General features: G+C 44.1%; 1 protein-coding gene across 1 annotated transcript in view; it reads left to right on the top strand.

The window, feature by feature from the left end:
• The first annotated feature begins 1,657 nt into the window (after positions 1 to 1,657).
• Positions 1,658 to 22,454, top strand: part of LOC140916317 (cytochrome P450 4B1-like) — a 28,164-nt gene continuing 7,367 nt past the window's right edge. Inside the window, exons 1-9 of the mRNA XM_073357800.1 lie at positions 1,658 to 2,018; positions 4,393 to 4,531; positions 6,777 to 6,821; positions 11,522 to 11,649; positions 13,419 to 13,540; positions 15,650 to 15,801; positions 16,692 to 16,798; positions 17,578 to 17,768; positions 21,776 to 21,909. Of these exons, the coding sequence (XP_073213901.1) occupies positions 1,812 to 2,018; positions 4,393 to 4,531; positions 6,777 to 6,821; positions 11,522 to 11,649; positions 13,419 to 13,540; positions 15,650 to 15,801; positions 16,692 to 16,798; positions 17,578 to 17,768; positions 21,776 to 21,909 (1,225 nt within the window). The 5' untranslated portion in view covers positions 1,658 to 1,811. The remainder of the gene's footprint in view (positions 2,019 to 4,392; positions 4,532 to 6,776; positions 6,822 to 11,521; positions 11,650 to 13,418; positions 13,541 to 15,649; positions 15,802 to 16,691; positions 16,799 to 17,577; positions 17,769 to 21,775; positions 21,910 to 22,454) is intronic.

The following is a 22,454-nucleotide window of genomic DNA, read 5'->3' as shown; positions in this document are numbered from 1 at the left end:
TGGCGAATGTCAGCCCAAACAGTTTAAGTAAAGCAACTGAAAATGGTCTGATAATGGGAAGTGTTGGATAGCACCGCCAATGACTGAGGTTATCAGCCCCCCCAATATTATATATGTAAGCAGTGTCAGGATGAGCTCCACCCTGACATCTGGTGGTGAGGTGTGGCAAGTTGTGGAAAAGAACTTCAGGGGCCGATCTCATTTGCATAGACACACCCACCATGCCTAGAATGAGACCATAGCTGCCCAAATGGTCACTTTGGCTGCTGTGGGATCCCCAGTGTCTCTGTTACTGGGGCAGGAAGAATAAATTGTTATTACCCTGACTATGGGAACTGTGCTTGGAACTGTACGTGGCCTTTTGTTATGATGGAGGGATTCACCATCAACTAAGTAGCACTCGCTAGGCAGGGGTCATGGGTTCCAAAACTGTGTGAATGGAGAGAGGTTGGGGACAAGTATTAATACTTGGTGGCATGGGCCCCTTGGTGAGGGCCTTACATGCTAATTGCACTTCCTCCTCTCTCCACTGTGGAATATCAGAGCTAATTTTGATTTCATTAGAAGTCTAGTTATAGGCTGCTGAGCTCACTTTGGGCTGACAGTGCACCAGCACTGGGGCTCCCCTACTACAAGCTGAATTCACCTAAGAGCTGAAATCACTGAGAGTTGTGTTAAGTAGTGGGGGAGCCTGAAGATAGATTGTGGAGCAGTTTGTGGGACGGCTGGACTGCCTTGCGGACTGGCTGGTGAAGCAGTTCGACGCGGAGCAGTTTGTGGATGGCAGGAGCTGCTTGTGGGCTGTGGAGCTGAGCGAAGGAGTTCGTGGGGCGGCTGACGGAGCGGAGCGCAGCTGAGCGAAGGAGTTCGTGGGGCGGCTGGCGGAGCGCCGCTATGGAGCTATGGGGCGGTCAGCTTCAGATCATGTAAGGTGCCTCTTACCCCCGTCCCATTTCCACCCAGGTTGGGAGGTAAAGCTCTGCAGATAAACTTGTGAACTCTGGGGCTGCCCTGACCAGGGACAGAGACTTTTGGGGCATTGGACTTTTGGGACTTTGGGTGATTTGGGGTTGCTGGACTCAAGAACCAAAGGGAAAAGGGCATGCCCCAATTTGCTTGGGGTGGGTTTTTTTTGCTCATGGGTTGTGTTATGAATCCTGTGGGTGGTGTTTCCCCAACATAATGCCACATTGTTTCTCTCTGTTATTAAAAGGCTTTTGCTACACTCAGACTATGTGCTTGCGAGAAGGGAAGTATTGCCTCTTGGAGGCGCCCAGCGGGGGTGGTATATATTTGTCCCAGGTCACTGGGTGGGGGCTCGAGCCGGTTTGCATTGTGTTATTGGAATGGATCCCCTAGATATTGAACCCGGCCCTTGTTGCTGCCAACTCTGATGGGCAGAAGGGTTACATATATATACATGTCTGTATGTGTGTGTGTATAAATACATACAAAGGTTTCTGTCTATATATGTAAAAAGAACTTCCCCTGCTGGTTTAACAGGGTACGAATGTACTGATCTTCAGACCATGCTGCAAAGTCCGTCTGTTTACTTGTGTGTTGTGGGGAGGGGCTCAGCACTGGACTGGTATCAGTTTACCTCTGGCCACTGAGCATTTCTCCTCATCCCTGTGTGATCGCTGATAGGTTGCTCCAGTTTCCATCTGGGTGGTTTAGCTCTGTAACAGGATATCTCAGGGCCAGTCCAGCTCTGGCTCTTCACTCCAGCTTCCACCACAGAGGGATAGGTGTGCGTGTGTGTAGATTGTGAAGTCTGTGTATATGCAAGAGAGACAAAGGCTGACAGCACCATGACATCTGTGCTGGACAGCATGGGGCCCTCCTGGGCCTGGCCGCATGTGAACATCTATCAGATTTTTTTCCTGGCTGCTGTGTTTTGCCTGATCTATGTGCTGCTGAAAGTGATCCAGTTGTGTCAGAGGAGACAGCAACTGCTCAAAGCCCTCGATTGTTTCCCAGGCCCACCAAGGCACTGGCTGTATGGCCATGCCCATGAGGTACAGTCTACTTATGATACTACTTGATAATGTATTAGGGAGCGTGTCGGAGTGTGTGTTACAAACGAATGAAGTCTTGGTAATCTCAGCACACTTCCTTGCTGTCCTGTACTTGCAGAGAATTGGGGAGATGTCATTGGTTTTATGTGTGAATGGCAAAGGACACCGTCACCATTGGAGGGGGGCTGCATTTTTCAGTGCCCAACCTTCAATACCTAGGGCTCGATTTCTTCAGAGGTGCTGAGCATCCTCAACTCCAATTCAACCAGGCTCAAGGTACCTTACTTAGGCACCCAAAAATGGAAGTACCCCCAAAATAGAGGCCACTTTTGAAAACTTGGGCCAAAATATTGCAAGGCTGTGCTGTAACAAGGATCAGTGCCAATTCTCACAGACACATCAGCAGCTGCCAGTGGCTTCCTGAGGGGTCTTACATCAGAGGGGAGCTATCCCAGCTGGAATTTTACCTAACGGGTTTTGGAATTCATACCCCTCTCTATTTTACTGTTCATGCTGATCTCGCTGTATTTAATGCTTTGAATATTTTGTACTCGTGAGTGTGAATGTTTGTGTGTGTGTGGACTGGACTTGGTAACACTTGTATTTGCCATCCTAAGCACCAGGAGGCTGCCTTAGACTCTACAGATGTGAACAGGATTGTGAGGTGTCCGGTTTTTGACCAGAACAACTGGTTGACAGGGGACCTTGGTAGCTCCTGGAAGCATTGCTGACTGGGCCGTTAAAAGTCTGGTCGGTGGCACAGTGGGGCTAAGGCAGGCTCCCTGCCTGCTGTGGGTCCGTGTGGCTCCTGGAAGCAGCGGCATGTCCCTCCCTCTGGCTCCTACGCATAGGGGCAGCCAGGAGGCTCCATGCACTGCCTCCTGGCACCAGCTCTGCAGCTCCCATTGGCCAGGAACTACAGCCAATAGAGCTGTGGGGGCGGTGCTTGCAGATGAGGCAGTGCACAGAGCTACCTGGCCATGCCTCCATGTAGGAGCTGGAGGGGGGACATGCAGCTGCTTCCGGGAGCTGCATGAGGTAAGCACTGCCTGGAGCCTGCCCCCCTCACCACCTCCCATGCCCCAACCTCCTGCCCCAGTCCTGATCCCCCTCCCACCCTCCAAATCCCTCAACCCCAGCCCAGAGCACCCTCCTGCACCCCAAATCCCTCATCCCCAGCCCCATACCAGAGCCTGCACCCCCAGCTGGAGCCCTCACCCCCCCCCGTACCCCAACCCCCTGCTCCAGCCCAGAGCTCCCTCCCACACCATGAACCCCCAATTTCTGGCCCCAATCTGGAACCTGCAACCCCAGCCCAGAGCCCATACTCCTCCACACCCCAACCCCCTGCCTCAGCCAGAGACCCCTCCCATACTCTGACCCCTCAGCTCCACCCCGCAGCCCCCTCCTTCACCCCAAACCTCTCATCCCCAGCCCTATCCCCAGAGCCTGCACCCCCAGCCAGAGCCCTCTCCCACCCCATCCCAACCCACTGCCTCAGCCTGGAGTCCCCTCCCACACCCTGAACTCCTCACTTCTGGCCCCACCCACAAGGGCCCGCACCCTCACCCAGAGCCTTCAACCCCTCCCGCAGCCCAGCCCACTGCCTCAGCCCAGTGAAAGTGAGCAAGCAAATGAGGGTGGGGGAGAGCAAATGATTGGAGGGGGGATGGAGTGAGCAGGGGGTGGGGCCTTGAAGAAGGGGCTGGGCCTCAGAGGAGGGGCGGGGCACGGATGGAGCAAGGGTGTTTTGTTTTGTGCGAGTTGAAAGTTGGCAACCCTAGATGTGAATCATACTAATTAATACTTGGTATTTATTGTTTCTCTTATAGGGGCACCCACAGACCTCTCTTTAGTTCAGGGTTCCATTGTGCTAGGCACTGCCAAGAGTTTACAATCTAAGTAGATGAGACAGGCAAACAGTAGGAGAAAGAAAATCATATTATCCCCCTTTGAGATACAGAGGTCCAGACTGGAATGATCTTTCCTATGTAGGCTACTAACTTTGTCACAAGTACAGCAACTGAAATCAATGGGACTATTTGGTGGGCTGGGGAAAGGTGCTACTCAGACTATCAAAAACTGACCCAGGGGAGTTAACTGATTTGTCCAAGGTCACACAGGGAGTCAGTAGCAGAACTGTGAATTGAACCTAAATCTGCATCCTAGTTCAATCCCTAAGCTCTTCAGGGCAGGGATTGCCTTTTTTTCTGGGTTTGTACAGCTCCCAGCACAATGCGGCCCCAGTCCTGATATATTTGGGTGCTACCATAATATAAACCTTTATTAATACTTAACCACAAGACCATCCCTTCCTGTACCTTTATTTTCTCCATAAACAGTATTTTTTTTTCTTTGTAAAAAATCATTACAGCTTCAAGATCAAGAACTCAACAAGATCATATCTTGGGTAGAGAAATACCCAGGTGCTCACTCTGTATGGTTTGGAGGTTTCTTAGGATTCCTGAATATCTACCACCCCGAATACGCCAAGGCTGTATATAGCAGAGGAGGTGAGAATATGCAACTTTATTTCTGAGTTATACAGAAAAATCGTTTTAGGATTACCGTTGCTAAGTGCTCATGCCACCAAAGTCCAGTTTTAGTGGAGCACTGATATCTTTAAATCTGTAGCCTTGTTATAGAACTATTTGCTCCTACCTATTAACATCCCTCGCCCCAGACACACCCCAACTTGTATCCTTATAGAAAATTCCTCTCCTGTTTGGTGGGTTTACTCTCTATACATATTTGGACACCATTCTGCCCTGGCAGGCTGGTGCTTAGCTAAGTCACACATATTCAGCTGTTTTGATCTTTCTTTGTGACTTAGCTAAGCACCAGAAATAAAGAAGTGAAGCAGCGAGACCTGCTTTCCATGTGTAACACACTGGGCAGTTAGTGTTGATGGACGGTCCCCCTCTGGGTCTGATGCACAGAGGATGCAAGTACAGACACTGCTAAGGAGGCAGGCTCTTCATCTTTTGCTTTAGCGGCTCATTCATTTCGCTCTGGAATTTCCCAGTTCAATCTCTGGTATGTCAGCCAAGGTGGCGACCATCACACAGGCAATCTGCTGACAGATGTTTTGTGTTCTTAGAAGACTATGCAAATAATTGCACAGGGTAAAATTCACTCCCATACAGAGGGTTTGCATCTAGCCTATGCACAACTTAACTTCCATTTTAGCCTGTTTGGAGGGCCTCATAACCCTTGGCCTGCCCTCCGCACATGAATTAATTTTATTGTTCTGAGTTCACTTTGGTTTTTAATTGAATCTTGCATAAGCTGAAGAGCCTGACTTGTGGTTTTGTGGTTTATACTGTTCACTTATTTGGAGACCATTCAGCCCCTGCAGGCTGTTGCTTAGCTAAGCAACATGTATCCAGCTGTTTTGAGCTTCCTTAATGACCCCCATACATCATTTCTGTTGCTCTTCTCTGAACTCCCGCCCAGTTTCTGAATAGTTTTCTGACAACAAAGGGACCCAACTGGACACGGTCGCCTCAGTTCAGCCTTGGATTGACTAGGCACAGGGTTTGGATTTCCCTTTTCTCCTCTAGAGGTTGTCCCTCTAGCCAATGGCTCTGAGGCACAGCACTGTGGAAGCTTGCATGGCACATTGAGTTAATTTGTGTGAACATATTGGCCTCTAGCAGCTAGCTGCTGTGAGGATATGACTCTCCTTCATCACAGCCAAAGAAGGTGCTTCTTTAATTCAAGTGGTGTTGTTGCTGAAGGTCTCAGGGGTGAACATTTGTGCTGTTTGTGTGTCGGCAGCCGCAGGTTTATTGGACCTGTGCACTCACTACCCGATCAGTAACTCTAAAGAGGACTGTCAACCTAGTGCCTTTCACGCACCTTGAGCTGGTGGACTTCACTTCTGAAGGAAGGCGAGAGGCAGAAGAGAGTACTCTCAAGTGAGGCTGCCAGGTGTTCCCGGCCTTCTGAGCTCTGCGATAAAATCACCTGTCATCCCTCCCTATCACATGTGGACTTTGCTCCAAGATTAGGGAAAGCACTTCTGTCCCAATCCGACCTCAAGTTCAATGACCTTTCCCTATACATCGATCTAAACATAGGGCTTGTTTCTGCTCCCGTCCCCCCGCCCGTCTTGTCGGATTGCTCGCCTCCTCCCCAGCCCAGCCAGCAGCCCTGGGAGAGACTGGCTGAGATTCTGGGCCACCTGCTCAGGGACGAGGGAGGCAAAGTGGGCTTGAACTGACATTTCTGCCCTCCTGACTATGGGCTGCTCCAGCAACCAAGACTGCCTCTGGTGTAAATGCTGCAGTCATCCCCAGGACTTCCTATGGCTGGTGGTGCAAGCCACAATGGGTGCGTTGGTGCCAGCTTAAGCCCCCCCCCAGGGCACACCCCATGCACGGGGGCTTGCGGGAGAGGGACAGGGATAATGCCCAGTGGATTCCCTTCATGGAGGTAATACACCCCCACCTCTGTGCAGGCTGTTATCAGAGCATGCAGGCTATTGGAGCACCACGGAGAATCCTGACCACTGTACCTGTCTATGGCACAACCTCCTGTTGGGGCATGGCAGATCTACAATACCTCCACCCACTGGAGTTTAAAAGCCCTTAAGGGGTTCCATGTAAATGCTTTACTTTTCCCTACTGAAGTATAGGATGTCAGGGGAGGGCGAGAACTTACCACCCTGCATGACCCCTTGATTTAACTGACTTGGCTTGCGTTAGAAGGCAAAGTTGTCTCCATTAAAACACACATCTCTGGTGCATTTTTCAGATCCTAAGGCTGGTGACTTCTATGATTTCTTTGTCCCATGGACTGGTATGTATACTTTTTGGCTCTCACATTACATTACATAACTCGTTTCTGTAGGGACTGTTGGGATAACTGGGTGTGCAAATTTACCCTACTTGTGAGCCCAACTGTGAAAAGTGAGTGTCACAACAACCTATAACAATAAACGTTGATGGAGAGAGACTGAACTAGTCCACACAAAAAGGCCTCTGGATATAACTCAAGGGCTGTGTTCAGATCATGCCTGGTAAACAAGAGAAGTGGGGGACTAGACATCAAAGGACCAAAATCGTTGTGTCAGAGACTAGGCCTAATTGGTGAATGAAATAATGAAGGGCTGGGCTCTTCAGCCCCTCGTTCCCTTCTGAAGTCCTTAAAAAGAAAGAGACATTTTGGGGAAAAAGCCACCCAGTGTGATGATGACTGATGGAAAGAAGGGGAAAGGGTGAGCTTAACCATCATGGCTGCCATCCCCTCTTTCTCCTGCCTCTCCAGTGTGGCACCCTTGTGTCAGAAGGGGTCGTAGTGCAATGAAGTTTGAAAACCCGGGGATTAGATGAACACAGGGGTCCCTTCTAGCCTTGGAATCTATGAATCTATGGCTTAGTCGGCCAATCATGGGTACTTTGAAACACTGCTGTGAGCTTATGACCAAAAAGGCAGCTAACGGCAATGTCCAATGTTATACCAACAAAATGAAAACCAGCAGAAGCTTATTAAAGGGGATAAGACAAAATGTCACATTTATTGTGAATACAAACAGAATCATAGTAGGCAGTCAGTTATAGCTATAACATTTCATTCAGTTTCACATTCATTCACACGTTCATTCATACACACACACAGAGGTTCTGCAAATTTGTTATAGTTACCAGCCTAGAGGTTGCTCATGCTAAGTTAGTGGCCAGGTAACTTGGGCATGAGGATGGAGCCGAGTCTTTGTCAGATGCACATCCGATGCTCCTGGAGCGTGGTAGCAAAACCAGACTCAAAGTTCTCAGTTTCTAGAGTCCATTTTTATAGGAATTTCTTCCTATGCCAGTCTGTGGGAATTGCTTCATCATGCTGTTGCTGAATCAGTCAGAAGATGGCACATTCCTGATGGCTCCATGCTGCCAGATGTTATCTTGTTCTTCGGTTCTCCCATTCTTGAGGCTGTTGGGTGGATTCCAGTCTGCCCTCCGGAGGTCATCTGGTTGTCTCCACTCTGCCCATTCTTTGGCCGATCGATACTGAACTCCTAGGCTGGCACCTCCCTGATCATTCATTTATTATCTACACCAAGCATCCATCCACATACATCCTTTATCTCTATTTTAATCACAATTGTTAACAAAGCGAGATAAATACAACAAAAGGATGGGGAGTCTCTGTGTGCTGTCTCTGTTGTTACAAAGTATCGCTTTGAGTCTCTCTTTGTCTTAGGATCTACTAACACAATTAGCAGCTTGAAAGCTTCACACAGAGAGGGAGAGAAACACTAACAAAAAACAAAACAAAACAAAAAACCCCAAGAGACCTCTTAATTAGCAATGCCCTAGAATTTAAACTGTGGGGAATCAAACTTACTTGTGATTTTAATACAGAACTTCTTTAATATGATTCAACACCGAAACAGCCCAAAGCTAGTACGTGTTTGCCACATCTCTGAGAGGCACAGCTTACAATCTTATCAGCTAGTGTTTTTCCAGCACTGAGGTTGCAAGTAAAAGTCAACACCAGAGACAGAAGCTGCAATGTCTATCTTTGCTGTTCTTAACTCCCCTTTGGGGTTTGTCTTGTTTTGTCTCTTAGGAAATGGGATTGGACTTTAACAACTACAACAACAATGACAGCTCCAGGCCATTTCAACTAACTTCTCTCTCCCCCCTAAGGACAGTTATTACCGTCTTTGGTACCATGTAACAGACTGTCTCACAAGGGTGTTTTTCCTTCTTAAAAGCCTCTCTCCAGCTAAAGGGAAAGGGAACAAGGGACGTGGTTACAATGAAAGCCTTTGTCAAGGTTCCTCCCCCACTCTGAACTCTAGGGTACAGATGTGGGGACCTGCATGAAAAACCTCCTAAGCTTATCTTTACCAGCTTAGGTCAAAACTTCCCCAAGGTACAAAATATTCCACCCTTTGTCCTTGGATTGGCCACTACCACCACCAAACAGATACTGGTTACTGGGGAAGAGCTGTTTGGAAACGTCTTTCCCCCAAAAATACTTCCCAAAACCTTGCACCCCACTTTCTGGACAAGGTTTGGTAAAAAGCCTCACCAATTTGCCTAGGTGACTACAGACCCAGACCCTTGGATCTTAAGAACAATGAACAATCCTCCCAGCACTTGCACCCCCCCGTTCCAGGGAAATGTTGGATAAAATGCCTCACCAATTTGCATAGGTGACCACAGACCCAAACCCTTGGATCTGAGAACAATGAAAAAACATTCAATTTTCTTACAAGAAGACTTTTAATAGAAATAGAAGTAAATAGAAATAAAGAAATCCCCCCTGTAAAATCAGGATGGTAGATACCTTACAGGGTAATTAGATTCAAAACATAGAGAACCCCTCTAGGCAAAACCTTAAGTTACAAAAAAGATACACAGACAGAAATAGTTATTCTATTCAGCACAATTCTTTTCTCAGCCATTTAAAGAAATCATAATCTAACACATACCTAGCTAGATTACTTACTAAAAGTTCTAAGACTCCATTCCTGGTCTATCCCCGACAAAGACAGACTATAGACAGACACACAGACCCTTTGTTTCTCTCCCTCCTCCCAGCTTTTGAAAGTATCTTGTCTCCTCATTGGTCATTTTGGTCAGGTGCCAGTGAGGTTACCTTTAGCTTCTTAACCCTTTACAGGTGAGAGGAGCTTTTCCCTGGCCAGGAGGGATTTTAAAGGGGTTTACCCTTCCCTTTATATTTATGACAGCCTTACTTGAGACTTTACATTTCAAATGCTTAAACTGTTTTTTCTTCTTTTCCAGCATCATTAATAAGGGTTTAAAAGGGTTTGTAATGGTGTGTTTGCCCTGGTACTAAGCAGGCTGAGGTTTCTGCACACCAAACCCTGAACCTTGTTTGAAACTGGTTAACGTTGGACAGTGACTGGGTTATGTTAACACGCTTGGCTCTTGGGCACATTTATTCTATCTAAATTAATAAAAGAGGAAGAGATCTTATGGGGTGAAACTCATTCCACCTGCTCAAAGACCCAGTACTGAAGATTCATCCATCCCCTCCCCTGCAGATGAGTCTGTGTGGGTGGGGAGAGCAGGAAGCAGCTGCCTCAGGACCTGGTGAGGGCCAGAGAAGGGATGGGATGAGAGCATCAGGAGGACAGAGTGAGGGAGCAAGCTGCCCCTTCCTAACCTCCCAGGGATCCCATAGGAACCATGAGATTTTGCTGCTTTCCACCACCCCACTATGGTCCACCCTAGTTTGTATCTCATTGACTGAGAAGTCCTGGTGTACGGCAATGACCAAAAGGCTGGGAATCAGAAGCTCTAATCCTGCCTCCCTGTAGCTGTTAAAGCCCAGTGCAAGTTAAAGTAGTGAGCACAAGGGCTCTCCGTGTAAGGCCCCCAGCTTCAGGCCAAAGCAAAAGGGAACCTTCAGCCATCCTTGCACACCATCTCCCTGACGTATGCTCTGTACATTACAGCCATGCCAAAAATGGCCGGGGACTCCTGCCACCTCCTCCATGAGAAATGGGAGCACAAAGGTGGCCCAGGATAGGATGTGGCTTTGTAGAGCGTATACACCCCCCTGTCACCACACACACAATTTAGTTGCTTAGCATTTAGATGCTTTGTGAGCACCACTGTATACCTACGTGAACTAAATAAAACTGGATATATGCACAAGAACAGACCCAAATAGTAGAGATGGCTGCACAAGGGTGATTGACTGATGCAATTAAAGTCCCTGTTCTTGTTGAGCTAGAATCCTAAAAGCTCATAGGGAGATAGAACATAGGACTGGAAAGGACTGCTTGGGTCACCAAGTACAGTCCCCAGACACGGCAGGCAACCCCACCATATAATCCTGTTCTTAAATGTATCAAGCTACATCTTCAAACCAGTTAGGTTGTTTGTCCCCACAACTCCTATGGGGACATTGTTCCAGAACCTCACTTCTCTGATGGTTATAAACCACCTTCCAACTTCCTGCCTAAGGCCAGCTCTACACTAGGGAATTACTTCGTTATAACTACATCACCGGGGGAGTGAAAAATAAACCATTATGAATACAAAGATCCTTTTTTTGATTAACAACTGTCTTTCAAGGGCATAACACTGTCTCTTTGGGCTAGTCGACACTAGAAATGCTACAACGGCTCATCTGCACGGATGCAGCTATAGTGCGTCTGGTGAAGACACTCTATGACGATGGGACAGAGCTCTCCCATCAGCATAATAAATCCACCACGGCGACATAGTGCTGTCCACACCAATGTTTAGGTTGGTGTAATGTACATCACTCATGGAGTGGCTTATTCACACCCCATGTGCGACATAAATTATGCTGATACAACCTATAGTGTAGACAAGCCCTCAGATTCCACCTTTCACAGCCCAGATTGTCTGGGTTTAATCTTGTTTCAGAGAGGCCTTTTGTTAAGCCCATATAAGCAGTCTAATTTCCTTTGTCATGAGCTGTAAGTTATGGACAGAAGTCCAAACTCTCTGCCACAATCCAGAAGGCTTAAAACTGTGTGTTTCCCTCCTCAGGGAAAGGATTAATCGTTTTACATGGACCAAAGTGGCTCCAGCACCGTAGATTGCTGACTCCTGCATTTCATAATGATATTTTGAAAATTTATGTGTCATTGATGGCGGATTCCACCAAGGTGATGTTGGTAGGTAACCCTCTGCTCCTGTCGTCATCCTTAACCTACCCATTTCCACTTTGAAAAGTAAGGCCTGTCAAGCTGCACTTTATGTTCGTTCGATACAGTGAGACAAGCTGGCGTGAGATGTTCCTCACCATTTCCATCCTAGAAATAAATCACATCTGGGTACGGATGTGGGCCAGTCTCAGGGACGGCCTTAGACTCCATCCAGCAATGGCCTAGTAGAGTACGTTCCCAACACTGTCTTCTTACCCCTGAGACAGTAGCATCAAGAGGAGCAGGGGTGGGCCCCTGTTAACATTACTGCTTCATAGTGAATTGTGATTCGAATTAGAGTCCTCAGCCCATTCTATAGCCTGTGCGTAACAAAGGCCCAGATTTTCTTCTCCTCTATCCCAGTAAAAATCAGTAGTAAGCTCAATGACATCAGTGAAATTACAGTGGTGTATGCAAAAGGAGAATCAGGCCTAATATGTCTTTAGTCATCGCCTCTGCTTTCAGTTCTAATCACCGCTGGCATTTTATTTTAATTAACTCACCTAAACAGCACTGTTATAAAGTGTGAAGCTAGTCCCCACTAGATGAAAGGGATCCACCTAACACATGATCTGCTAAGAAAATAAATGTAAATTCAATATGGCAATCCCCCTCCCCCTCTGGACACTGATTCACCATCTTCCAGATGTTCCTTCTGCTTCATGTGGCCAAAGGACTTGGGATTGCATAGCAATATGCTGGGCTCTATACCTATTGATAAAATTTGTATTGCCAATGTGTTTGAAATGCCAACAAGAAGTTAGTCCTATAAAAGATATTCCTCACTTACCATGTCTCTGGCCATGTCTACACTTACAAGCTTAAAGTGGCACAATTATACTGATACAGCTATGCCGCTGTAAGATCGCTCGGGTAGCCACGTCATACCAATAGGATAGAGCTCTTCTGTCAACTTAATAAAACCAGCTCAACAAGGACAGTAGCTATGTCATCGGGAGAGCGTCCTCCACAGATATAGCGCTTTGCACACAACTGCTTATGCTGGAAACGCTGATACCTCTCAAGGGGGTGTTTTTTCACATCACTGAGCGGCAAAAGTTTTGCAGACATAATGCTAGTGTAGACATGGCCTCTCTCAACAAGAATAAAGTATTATGAATAACATATGGAATGGAATTTGTTTAATGCTGTCACTCCACAAGTTGAGTGTAAATATCCAAAACAGTTGACTCAGGATATTAAAATCAGCTATGCCGTATCCGAGGGTTGGGTAATTGAAGAATTACCATAAAAGAGTGAGACAAAGTGGGTGAGGTAATATCTTTGGTTGGACCAACAAGCTCTCTCACCAACACAAGTTGGTCCAATCAAAGATATTACCTCACCTTGTCTAACTCTTTCATGATAATTCCTTAACTACCCAACCTCATCCATCTTGTCTCTTTAATATCCTCGAACTGACATGGCTACAACTACACTACATACATAGAAGAGTGAGTCATAATCAACTATTGGAACAGATTAGTGAGGAAATTTTTAATTCATCCTTGTTTGGAATCTTTAAATCAAGATTGGATGTCTTTCTAAAAGATATGCTCAAATTCAACCACAAATCCTCCGTTTCTTCACTTCCACACCATATCCCTAATGCTGTACAGATTGCAAATGAATCTTGGATCCTACAGACAAAGAAATTATTCAAAGGATGATGGCTGGGATTTTAGTGATCTAGAAATTCCATTTGCTTTATGAATGCTGACCTCTCTTTTTTACATTAGGATAAATGGGAAAAGCGGGTAGCAAAGGACAAGTCGCTGGATATCTTCGAGGACGTTGGCTTGATGGCTTTAGATAGCATGCTGAAATGCACCTTCAGTTATCAAAGCAACTGCCAGAACAGGTCTGTATGAGAAGAACTGTGGTTTTGCCTTTAAGGTATTGGACTCAAACTCAGGAGCTCTGAGTTTAATTTCTGGCTAAACCAGAGACTTCTTGTGTGACTTTGGGAAAGCAATTTAGACTGGGATTTTCAATAAAAGCAAAGAAAATGCACAAATTCCTGTGGCGGGTGGTGGTAGGAAAGTATGAAGTTGCACTGAGGTAGCATAAATGTCCCTCTTTAATTAACGCTAGGGCTGTCGATTAATTGCAGTTAACTCATGCGATTAATTTTAAAAAAATTAATCTTGATTAATCACAGTTTTAATCACACTGTTAAACAATAGAATACCAATTGAAATGTATTAAATATTTTGGATTTTTTTGATATTTTCAGACATATTGATTTCAATTACAACACAGAATACAAAGCGTACAGTGCTCACTTTATATTATTTTTATTACAAATACTTGCACTGTAAAAATCATAAACAAAAGAAATAGTATTTTTTCAATTAACCTCATACAAGTACAATAGTGCAATCTCTTTATCGTGAAAACCCAACTTACAAATGTAGAATTTTTTTGTTACATAACTGAACTCAAAAACAAAACAATGTAAAACTTTAGAGCCTACAAGTCCACTCAGTACTACTTCTTGTTCAGCCAATCACTAAGAGAAACAAGTTTGTTTACATTTACGGGAGCTAATGCTGCCCGCTTCTTATTTACTATGTCATCTGAAAGTGAGAACAGGCTTTCACGTGGCTTAGTAGCCGGCATTGCAAGGTATTTACATGCCAGATCTGCTAAATATTCATATGCCCCTTCATGCTTTGGCCATCATTCCAGAGGACATGCTTCCATGCTGATAACACTCGTTAAAAAAGAATGCATTCATTAAATTTGTGACTAAACGCCTTGGAGGAGAATTGTACATCTCCTGCTCCATGTTTTACCCACATTCTGCCATATATTTCATGTTATAGAAGGCTCAGATGATGACCCAGCCCATATTGTTTGTTTTAAGAACACTTTCACTGCAGATTTGACAAAACCAAAGAAGGTACCAATGTGAGATTTCTAAAGATAGCTACAGCACTTGACCCAAGATTTAAGAATCTGAAGTGCCTTCCAAAATCTGGGGTGTGGGGCAACTTTCAGAAGTCTTAAAAGAGCAACACTCCAATACGGAAACTACAGAACCCGAACCACCAAAAAAGAAAATCAACCTTCTGCTGGTGGCATCTGACTCAGATAATGAAAATGAACATATTTCGGTCTGCACTGCTTTGGATTGTTATTGAGCAGAACCAATCATCATCATGGATGCATGTTTTCTGGAATGGTGGTTGAAGCATGAAGCGACATGTGAATCTTTAGCACATCTGGCACGTAAATATCTTGCGATGTTGGGTACAACAGTGCCATGAGAATGCCTGTTCTCACTTTCAGGTGACGTTGTAAACAAGAAGCGGGCAGCATTATCTCCTGCAAATGTAAACAAACTTATTTGGGGTGGGAGGGATAGCTCAGTGGTTTGAGCACTGGCCTGCTAAACCCAGGGTTGTGAGTTCAATCCTTGAGGGGGCCATTTAGGGATCTGGGGCAAAAATTGGGGATTGGTCCTGCTTTGAGCAGGGGGTTGGACTAGATGACCTCTTGAGGTCCCTTCCAACCCTGATATTCTATGATTCAGTTTATTTGTCTGAGCGATTGGCTGAACAAGAAGTAGGACTGAGTGGACTTGCAGGCACTAAAATTTTACATTGTTTTATTTTTGAATGCAAGTTCTTTGTATATAATTCTACATTTGTAAGTTCAACTTTCATGATAAAGAGATTGCACTACAGTACTCATATTAGATGAACTGAAAAATACTGTTTCTTTTGTTTTTTTACAGTGCAAATACTTGTAATCAAAAATAAATATTAAGTGAGCACTGTACACTTTATATTCTGTGTTGTAATTGAAATCAGTATATTTGAAAATGTAGAAGATAACCAAGAATATTTATATAAATAGTATTCTATTATTGTTTAACAGTGCAATTAATCGTGATTAATTTTTTTAATTGCTTGACAGCCCTAATTAACACACATTAAACTCCCCTTTTTTGTCTTCCCTTTAGCGAGAACACATTTCTCACAGCTATACGTCAGCTCACAGCCATGGTACAAGAGAGAACGAGGACGTTTCTGTACCACAATGACCTCATCTACTGGTTCAGTCCCCCTGGGCGTCGCTTCCGGAATGCCTGCAGAATAGTCCATTGCCATACAGGTATTTCTTTCCTCCTTGACTCAAGATTTTCGTCTGTATGACTGAGACATTAACCCTGCTCAAGATACTGGGTCTGTTAAGAGGGATGGCCTTCTGGGCAGTGTAGGGGACACACTGGAGGATATTAGATTAAAAAAGGGGGGGCTATGTGGTGGTAAGAGACCTTGAATGTTCCTCAGATTACCTGGATCCTGAAATTTATGCTTTAGGGAAACTCCACTGCCTAGGAGAACCTCAGATTCTGGTCCATTAATTGAATCATACAGTGGAATCAGAGAAGAAAGAAATCTAGACTACTAGGTCATTTAATCCAGTGGTTCTCAAACTGTGCTCGTGGAGTACAAGCAGTGCACAGAGACCCGCCTGGCAATCTGCAGAATGAAATATACTGAGAATCAGGCAGTGGTGGAATTGGAATGTTGCAATGGGATGGGAATATGACCTATGAGAAAATCCTTCTCTTACTAAGTGGTCCTGGAACAAAAAGGTAGGAGAATCTATGGATCTATTTCATGAGATGGTTTTGTGATTATAACAGGACTGGGAGTCAGGAGATCTGAGATATATTCTTGCATTTGCTACAGACGTCTCATGTGACCTTGAAACAAAATCACGTAATACTTCTGTGGCCTAAATTTCCTTACCCAGGAAAAGGGGGAAATACCACATAATGTACATACGTCAAAGAGTTCTGAGAATACTGAATGTAAAGAACTTGGAGATTCTCTGTTGAAAGGTGCAAAGTATTCTGTTTTCTAGTGATTTGACCGGTCCATTTTTAAATGTATCTAGAGATGCGGCTTCCACCATTTGCCTTCCAAGGTGATTGAATTACTAGTGAATCACGGTGACATTTTAACTAAATAATATGTTGATCATTCTTTCCCTAGAGAAGGTGATAAGGGAGAGAAAGGAGTGGCTCAAGGATGAGCGAGAGCTCGAAAAGATCCAGAAGAAGAGGCGCCTGGACTTTCTGGATATTCTTCTATGTGCCAAGGTGAGTCCTGAAGAACACACATGAACAAACTGCTCTATACCATGTGCACATTTCACTAATTATCACTGGCAGATACCTGAGCATTGCTGACTGCAGTTTCCTCACCAAATACTCCCTTTTCTAATCTTATTGGCTGTTGGGTGTGGTTGGAATGTCTGGATGCAATAGGTCAAATTCAAACATGCTATAAATGGGCACAAGTCCTATTGAGTCTCATACCAGGGGTGAATTTGTTTGGATGTGTTTGTTTTTTAATAAAGTCAATCAAAATATTTTAAAACAGTTGAAATCTAAATGAAATATTTTAAGTTTGTTGAAAAAATGTTTCATTCAACTGAACATTTCAATTCACCAAAAATTTTCAAAAAAAAATTGGTTTTGGTTCATCATGAAATCATTTTTCAAAACTTTTTTCAGAAGTGCAAGAGAACTGAATAATCCGTTATTCACCCAGCTCTAGCTAAAAGGGCTATGTTTGTCTGGCTCAGACCTGCACTACCTGAGGTCACACCAAAATTGGTTCTTCCTGAAACCTGACCCTCTTTCTTAAGTTCCACCTATGTGAATTCATTACACAGCAGTGTGGCCACAGGGTGTCTAAGTGGTTGGATTTAATTAATTCCCAGCTCCTTCAAGTGAAGTTGTAAGAACGCTGCAATAGCAGGTGTGGGATAATCTGCCCACCACATCAGGTCTTATCCTCATCTCTAATAATTAGAGATTGTCTTAAACCCTGAAGCATGGGGTTTAATTGCAAAATTTTTCTATTCCAAAATTAGGATGAAAATGGAGAAGGACTACCTGATGAAGATCTACGTGCTGAGGCTGACACTTTCATGTTTGGAGGTCATGACACCACAGCCACTGGGATCTCCTGGCTCTTATACTGCATGGCCCTGCACCCAGAGCACCAGCAGAGATGCAGGGAGGAGATCAAGGAGATTCTGGGAGACAGAGAGACCATTCACTGGTGAGACACCTCATTTATTGCACATTGCTTCCTCTTGAAGATTGGGTCAGCTAATGCTGAGACTTAAGAATGTTCCAGACTCTGCTTTTAATCATTACACATTAACACTTGGGATGGGAGTTTGAAATTTTGTGAACATCTCAAGTTAAATTTTAGGCATGTGCAGAGTCTGAGAATATAAATCTGGAGTAACTCTTCAGACTTCAGTGGAGTTACTCCAGACTTACACTGGTGCTACTGAGAACAGAATTTGGCTCTAAGAAATAATGTGCCAGACCCTCAATCAACCCCACTGAAGACACTTAGTGCTCCAGGGCATTCCTGCTGACATGCATTAACTGAGCATCTGGCTTAACATGCCTGTTCTGTCTCATCTCAGACACCTTAGATGTTTATTGATGAACTGCATCTTAAGGTTTCGTGGTAGGCCTGTCATCCCCTACTCATGATAATTGTTGGTTTGGGGCATTAACTGCCATAGGTTTTACAATTGACAAACAACTACAAATGAAATGCACTAAGTGCCAAGAATTATCAATGAGATGAAAGCAGTCTATGGCAGAGTTAGTGCCCAAGTCATCAATGAAAATAAATAGGGAAGCACAGATCTGTCACAGTTTTCTAAAGTTTACAGCTGGCAAAAATTTGGGATTTCCAGTTTGAGAAATTTTGGCACTTTGAATTTTGACTGTGTTCCGAATCAGAACAAAACCAAATTGTTCAAAATTTCTTGTGAACTGGAAATCCCCCAAACCATTGTTTTGAAAACACTGACATATAGTCGGGGACCCCAGGGCTTCCAGTACCCTGGGTCAGCTGGCTTCCTGGGCTGCTGGGAGTCTGGAGTCCCTGGGATCCCTGGCCCTGTGGCAGTCTGCATGGAAAGGCTTTCCCACAACATCCAAGAAAATAAGAACGTAAGAACAGCCCTACTGGGTTAGACCAAAGGTCCATCTAGCCCAGTATCCTGTCTTTTGACAGTGGCCAGTGCCAGGTGCCCCAAAGGGAATGAACAGAACAGGTAATCATCAAGTGATCCATCCCTAGTCACTCATTCCCAGCTTCTGGCAAACAGAGGCTAGGGACACCATGCCTGCCCATCCTGGCTAATAGCCATTGATGGACGAATCCTCCATGAATTTAACTAGTTCTTTTTTGAACCCTGTTATGGCCTTGGCCTTCACAACATCCTCTGGCAAAGAGTTCCACAGGTTGACTGTGCATTGTGTGAAGAAATACTTCCTTTTGTTTGTTTTAAAACTGTTGCCTATTAATTTCATTTGGTGACCCCTAGTTTTTGTATTATGAGAAGTAGTAAACAACACTTCCATATCTACTTTCTCTACACCAGTCATGATTTTATAGATCTCAATCATATCTCCCCTTAGTCTTCTCTTTTCCACACTGAAAAGTCCCAGTCTTAATAATCTCTTCTCATACGGAAACCATTCCATATCCCTAATCATTTTTGTTGCCTTTTTCTGAACCTTTTCCAAGTCCAATATATCTTTTTTGAGATGGGGCAACCACATCTGCATGCAGTATTCAAGCTGTGGGTGTACCATGGATTTATATAGAAGCAACATGATATTTTCTGTCCTATTATCTATCCCTTTCTTAATTATTCCCAGCATTCTGTTCCCTTTTTTGACTGCCACTACACGTTGTTTTCAGAGAACTATCCACAATGACTCCAAGATCTCTTTCTTGAGTGGTAACAGCTAATTTAGACCCCATCATTGTATATGTATAGTTGGGATTATGTTTTCCAATGTGCATTACTTGGCATTTATCAACATTAAATTTCATCTGCCATTTTGTTGCCCAGTCACCCAGTTTTGAGAGACCCTTTTTTAGCTCTTAGCAATCTGCCTGAGTCTTACCTATCTTTAGTAATTTTGTATCATCTTCAAATTTCGCCACTTCACTGTTTACCCCTTTTTCCAGATCATTTATGAATATGTTGAATAGGACTGGTCCCAGTACAGACCCCGAGGGACACCACTATTTACCTCTCTCCATTCTGAAAACTGACCGTTTATACCTACCCTTTGTTTCCTATCTTTTAACCAATCCATGAGAGTACCTTCCCTTTTATCCCATGGCAGCTTACTTTGCATAAGAGCCTTTGGTGAGGGACTTTAGCAAAGGCTTTCTGAAAATCTAAGTACACTATATCCACTATATGGTCACTATTACCAAGAGGTCCAGCTATATTCACCTCCTGGACAAGATCCTGTGCTCCACTTAGGACTAAATCAAGAATTGCCTCTCCTCTGGTGGGTTCCAGGACCAGTTGCTCCCTAGCGCTATATTCTTATTATTAGAGTATGGAATTTCTATCCATAGAGATTCTATGGTACAGTTTGATTCATTAACGATTTTTACTTCATTTGATTCTAAGCTAAGAATCTGAGAGCCCAATCCGGGTCTCCCAAGGCTTCCAGACTCCTAGCTCCCCAACAGAGAGCCTAGAAGTCCTGGTATGGCAGGGCTGCTCCAGAGCTTCAGACTACAAAAGCTTGAGTTCCCTAGCTCCAGGACTGTCTCCAAGGGCAGTCCCACCTGGCAGGGACCCCGGTAGTTTTCCAATATAACTGCCTGAGATTCAGCAAATGGTCTTTGAACTCAAATCACATTTGTGAAAAATTGTAGGTTTGATGAACTGGCATTTTCCAGTTAAACTCGGTTTCATCAGAAATTTTCCCACTGGCTCCATGAAGGATGCATTTTATCAAAAAAAATCTAAGATGTCCAATAACGTTAGAGGGACAAGGTGACCATATTTTAAAAATTAACATAAAAGTTGGACCCTTTTGTGGTGACGTTTTTTGGAATTGTGAAATACTCATCGAAATTACATATTTTTTTAATATGTGTACTGATCTCACCTATTTCTAACTTCTAACTCCACAGCTACATAGACATATGTCTCAGAGTGGAGGACTTTCCCTCCCAGTAACTTAGTGCCCTGAATGAGTTTCTTGTGTAACCTTGAAGGAATGTTGTTAAACATGCACTTTGAGCAAAAGAACAGCTTTGATTGTACCTGCGGTTTTTAACTTTTCCTTTCACTGCAAACAGCATTCATTACATTGAATGCTTGTTCCACTGGGCTGGGGCTTCTGGGAAAAAACAGAACAAATGGTACCTGATGTAGCAATAAGTCTTGGACAAAGCATTGTAAGTTATTAAAAATGTCTGATATGGATGAAATGAAAACAGAGGACATTGTGGGTGTCCCAAACAGAGTTCCTGAGACAAGAGAACGGGAGCTGGCTGAAATATGCAAATAATTTTTCATGGAAAATTTAAGAACATTACTTTCAAAATTTCCCATATTTTGTTTTGATTTTTGAAGACAAAACAAAAACAAATCTTGAAGAAATGTCCGAAAAAGATTTTTCTTTTCACGAGCTAAAACCCAAGCATGTGTACCAAAACCTGAAAAAAACTTTTGAACATTTTTCAGTTTTTAGTTTCTGCTTTTGAAAAACCAGAAAATTTCAACAACAAAATAGATTTTCATCAACACTTTTTGGTTTGGTCAACCCATACAAAATTTTCCTCAAAAACTTTCATTTTGATCAAAAAGGCATTTTTCATTAAAAATATTGTAATGAAATAATTTTGAGCTGTTGTATCCATGGTATCAGATAAGTAACTGATCCTGTTTTTGGAAATCGGGTACTCAGTTACAGATTGAGAACCCCACTGAAGTTGGTAGCATTGCTCCAGCTGAACACACTGCTGGTGAGAGCAGAATTTAGGCCTTACCGCTCTTTGGATATGGAAAAACATAACAGCATTTCCCAGTTTTAGTCAGCACTCAAGAGCCTTCCATTTGAAGAGGACAAGAGGGAACTTCTTTTAGACTGTAGATTGCCTTGAGGGTTTGCAATCTTAAAAGATTCACCTAGAGAAACAAGAGGTTGTGCAGGCAGCCTTCTACTTCTGCATTGGGGAGGAGGTTCCCACATTCAGGCATATCTTTGGTTTCTTTTCAGGAATGACCTTAGTAACATGCCCTACACCACCATGTGCATTAAAGAGAGCCTCCGCCTTTACCCTCCAGTACCTCAAGTGTATCGACAACTCAACCAACCAGTCACGTTTTTCGATGGAAGGACTTTGCCAGAAGGTCTGATTCTATCCCTTTCTCTGTGTTCTTTATAAGTTTAAGGGGTGCAACTTTATATATAGTAGCTAATGGGCATTGTATGTGCATATATCAGCTAATTATGGACCCAAGTCATGGCATTTGGATCAGGATTAAGAACCCATTTCTAAAGTTAAAAGGGTTTTAATTCCAGAGTTTTAGTTTACTCCAGTTAGGAAGGTAAGCAGAGAAATAAGAGTCTGAATCTTGGTTTAGTTTCTGAACCCTGCAACATTTGCGGTGGTCAAGGGAGGTGTCTGACCCAGGTTCTGATTTGGCCCTTTGTACAGAGAAGAGCAAGCCATGAAATTCGGATCAGGCTAAAGGTTCTGATTCCAGCCACTTCCGTGCCCCTGACTCAGGGTACTTCTAGACTACAGCCAGTGGTGTGATTTGCACCTCATGTAGACATCCTCAAGAAGGATGTGGATAAATTGGAGAGAGTCCAGCGAAGGGCAACAAAAATGATTAGGGGTCTGGAACACATGAGTTATGAGGAGAGGCTGAGGGAGCTGGGATTGTTTAGC

This window comes from Lepidochelys kempii, chromosome 8 (assembly GCF_965140265.1).
Source record: "Lepidochelys kempii isolate rLepKem1 chromosome 8, rLepKem1.hap2, whole genome shotgun sequence".
Lineage (NCBI taxonomy): Eukaryota > Metazoa > Chordata > Testudines > Cheloniidae > Lepidochelys > Lepidochelys kempii.
This window is presented reverse-complemented; position numbering and strand designations above follow the sequence as displayed.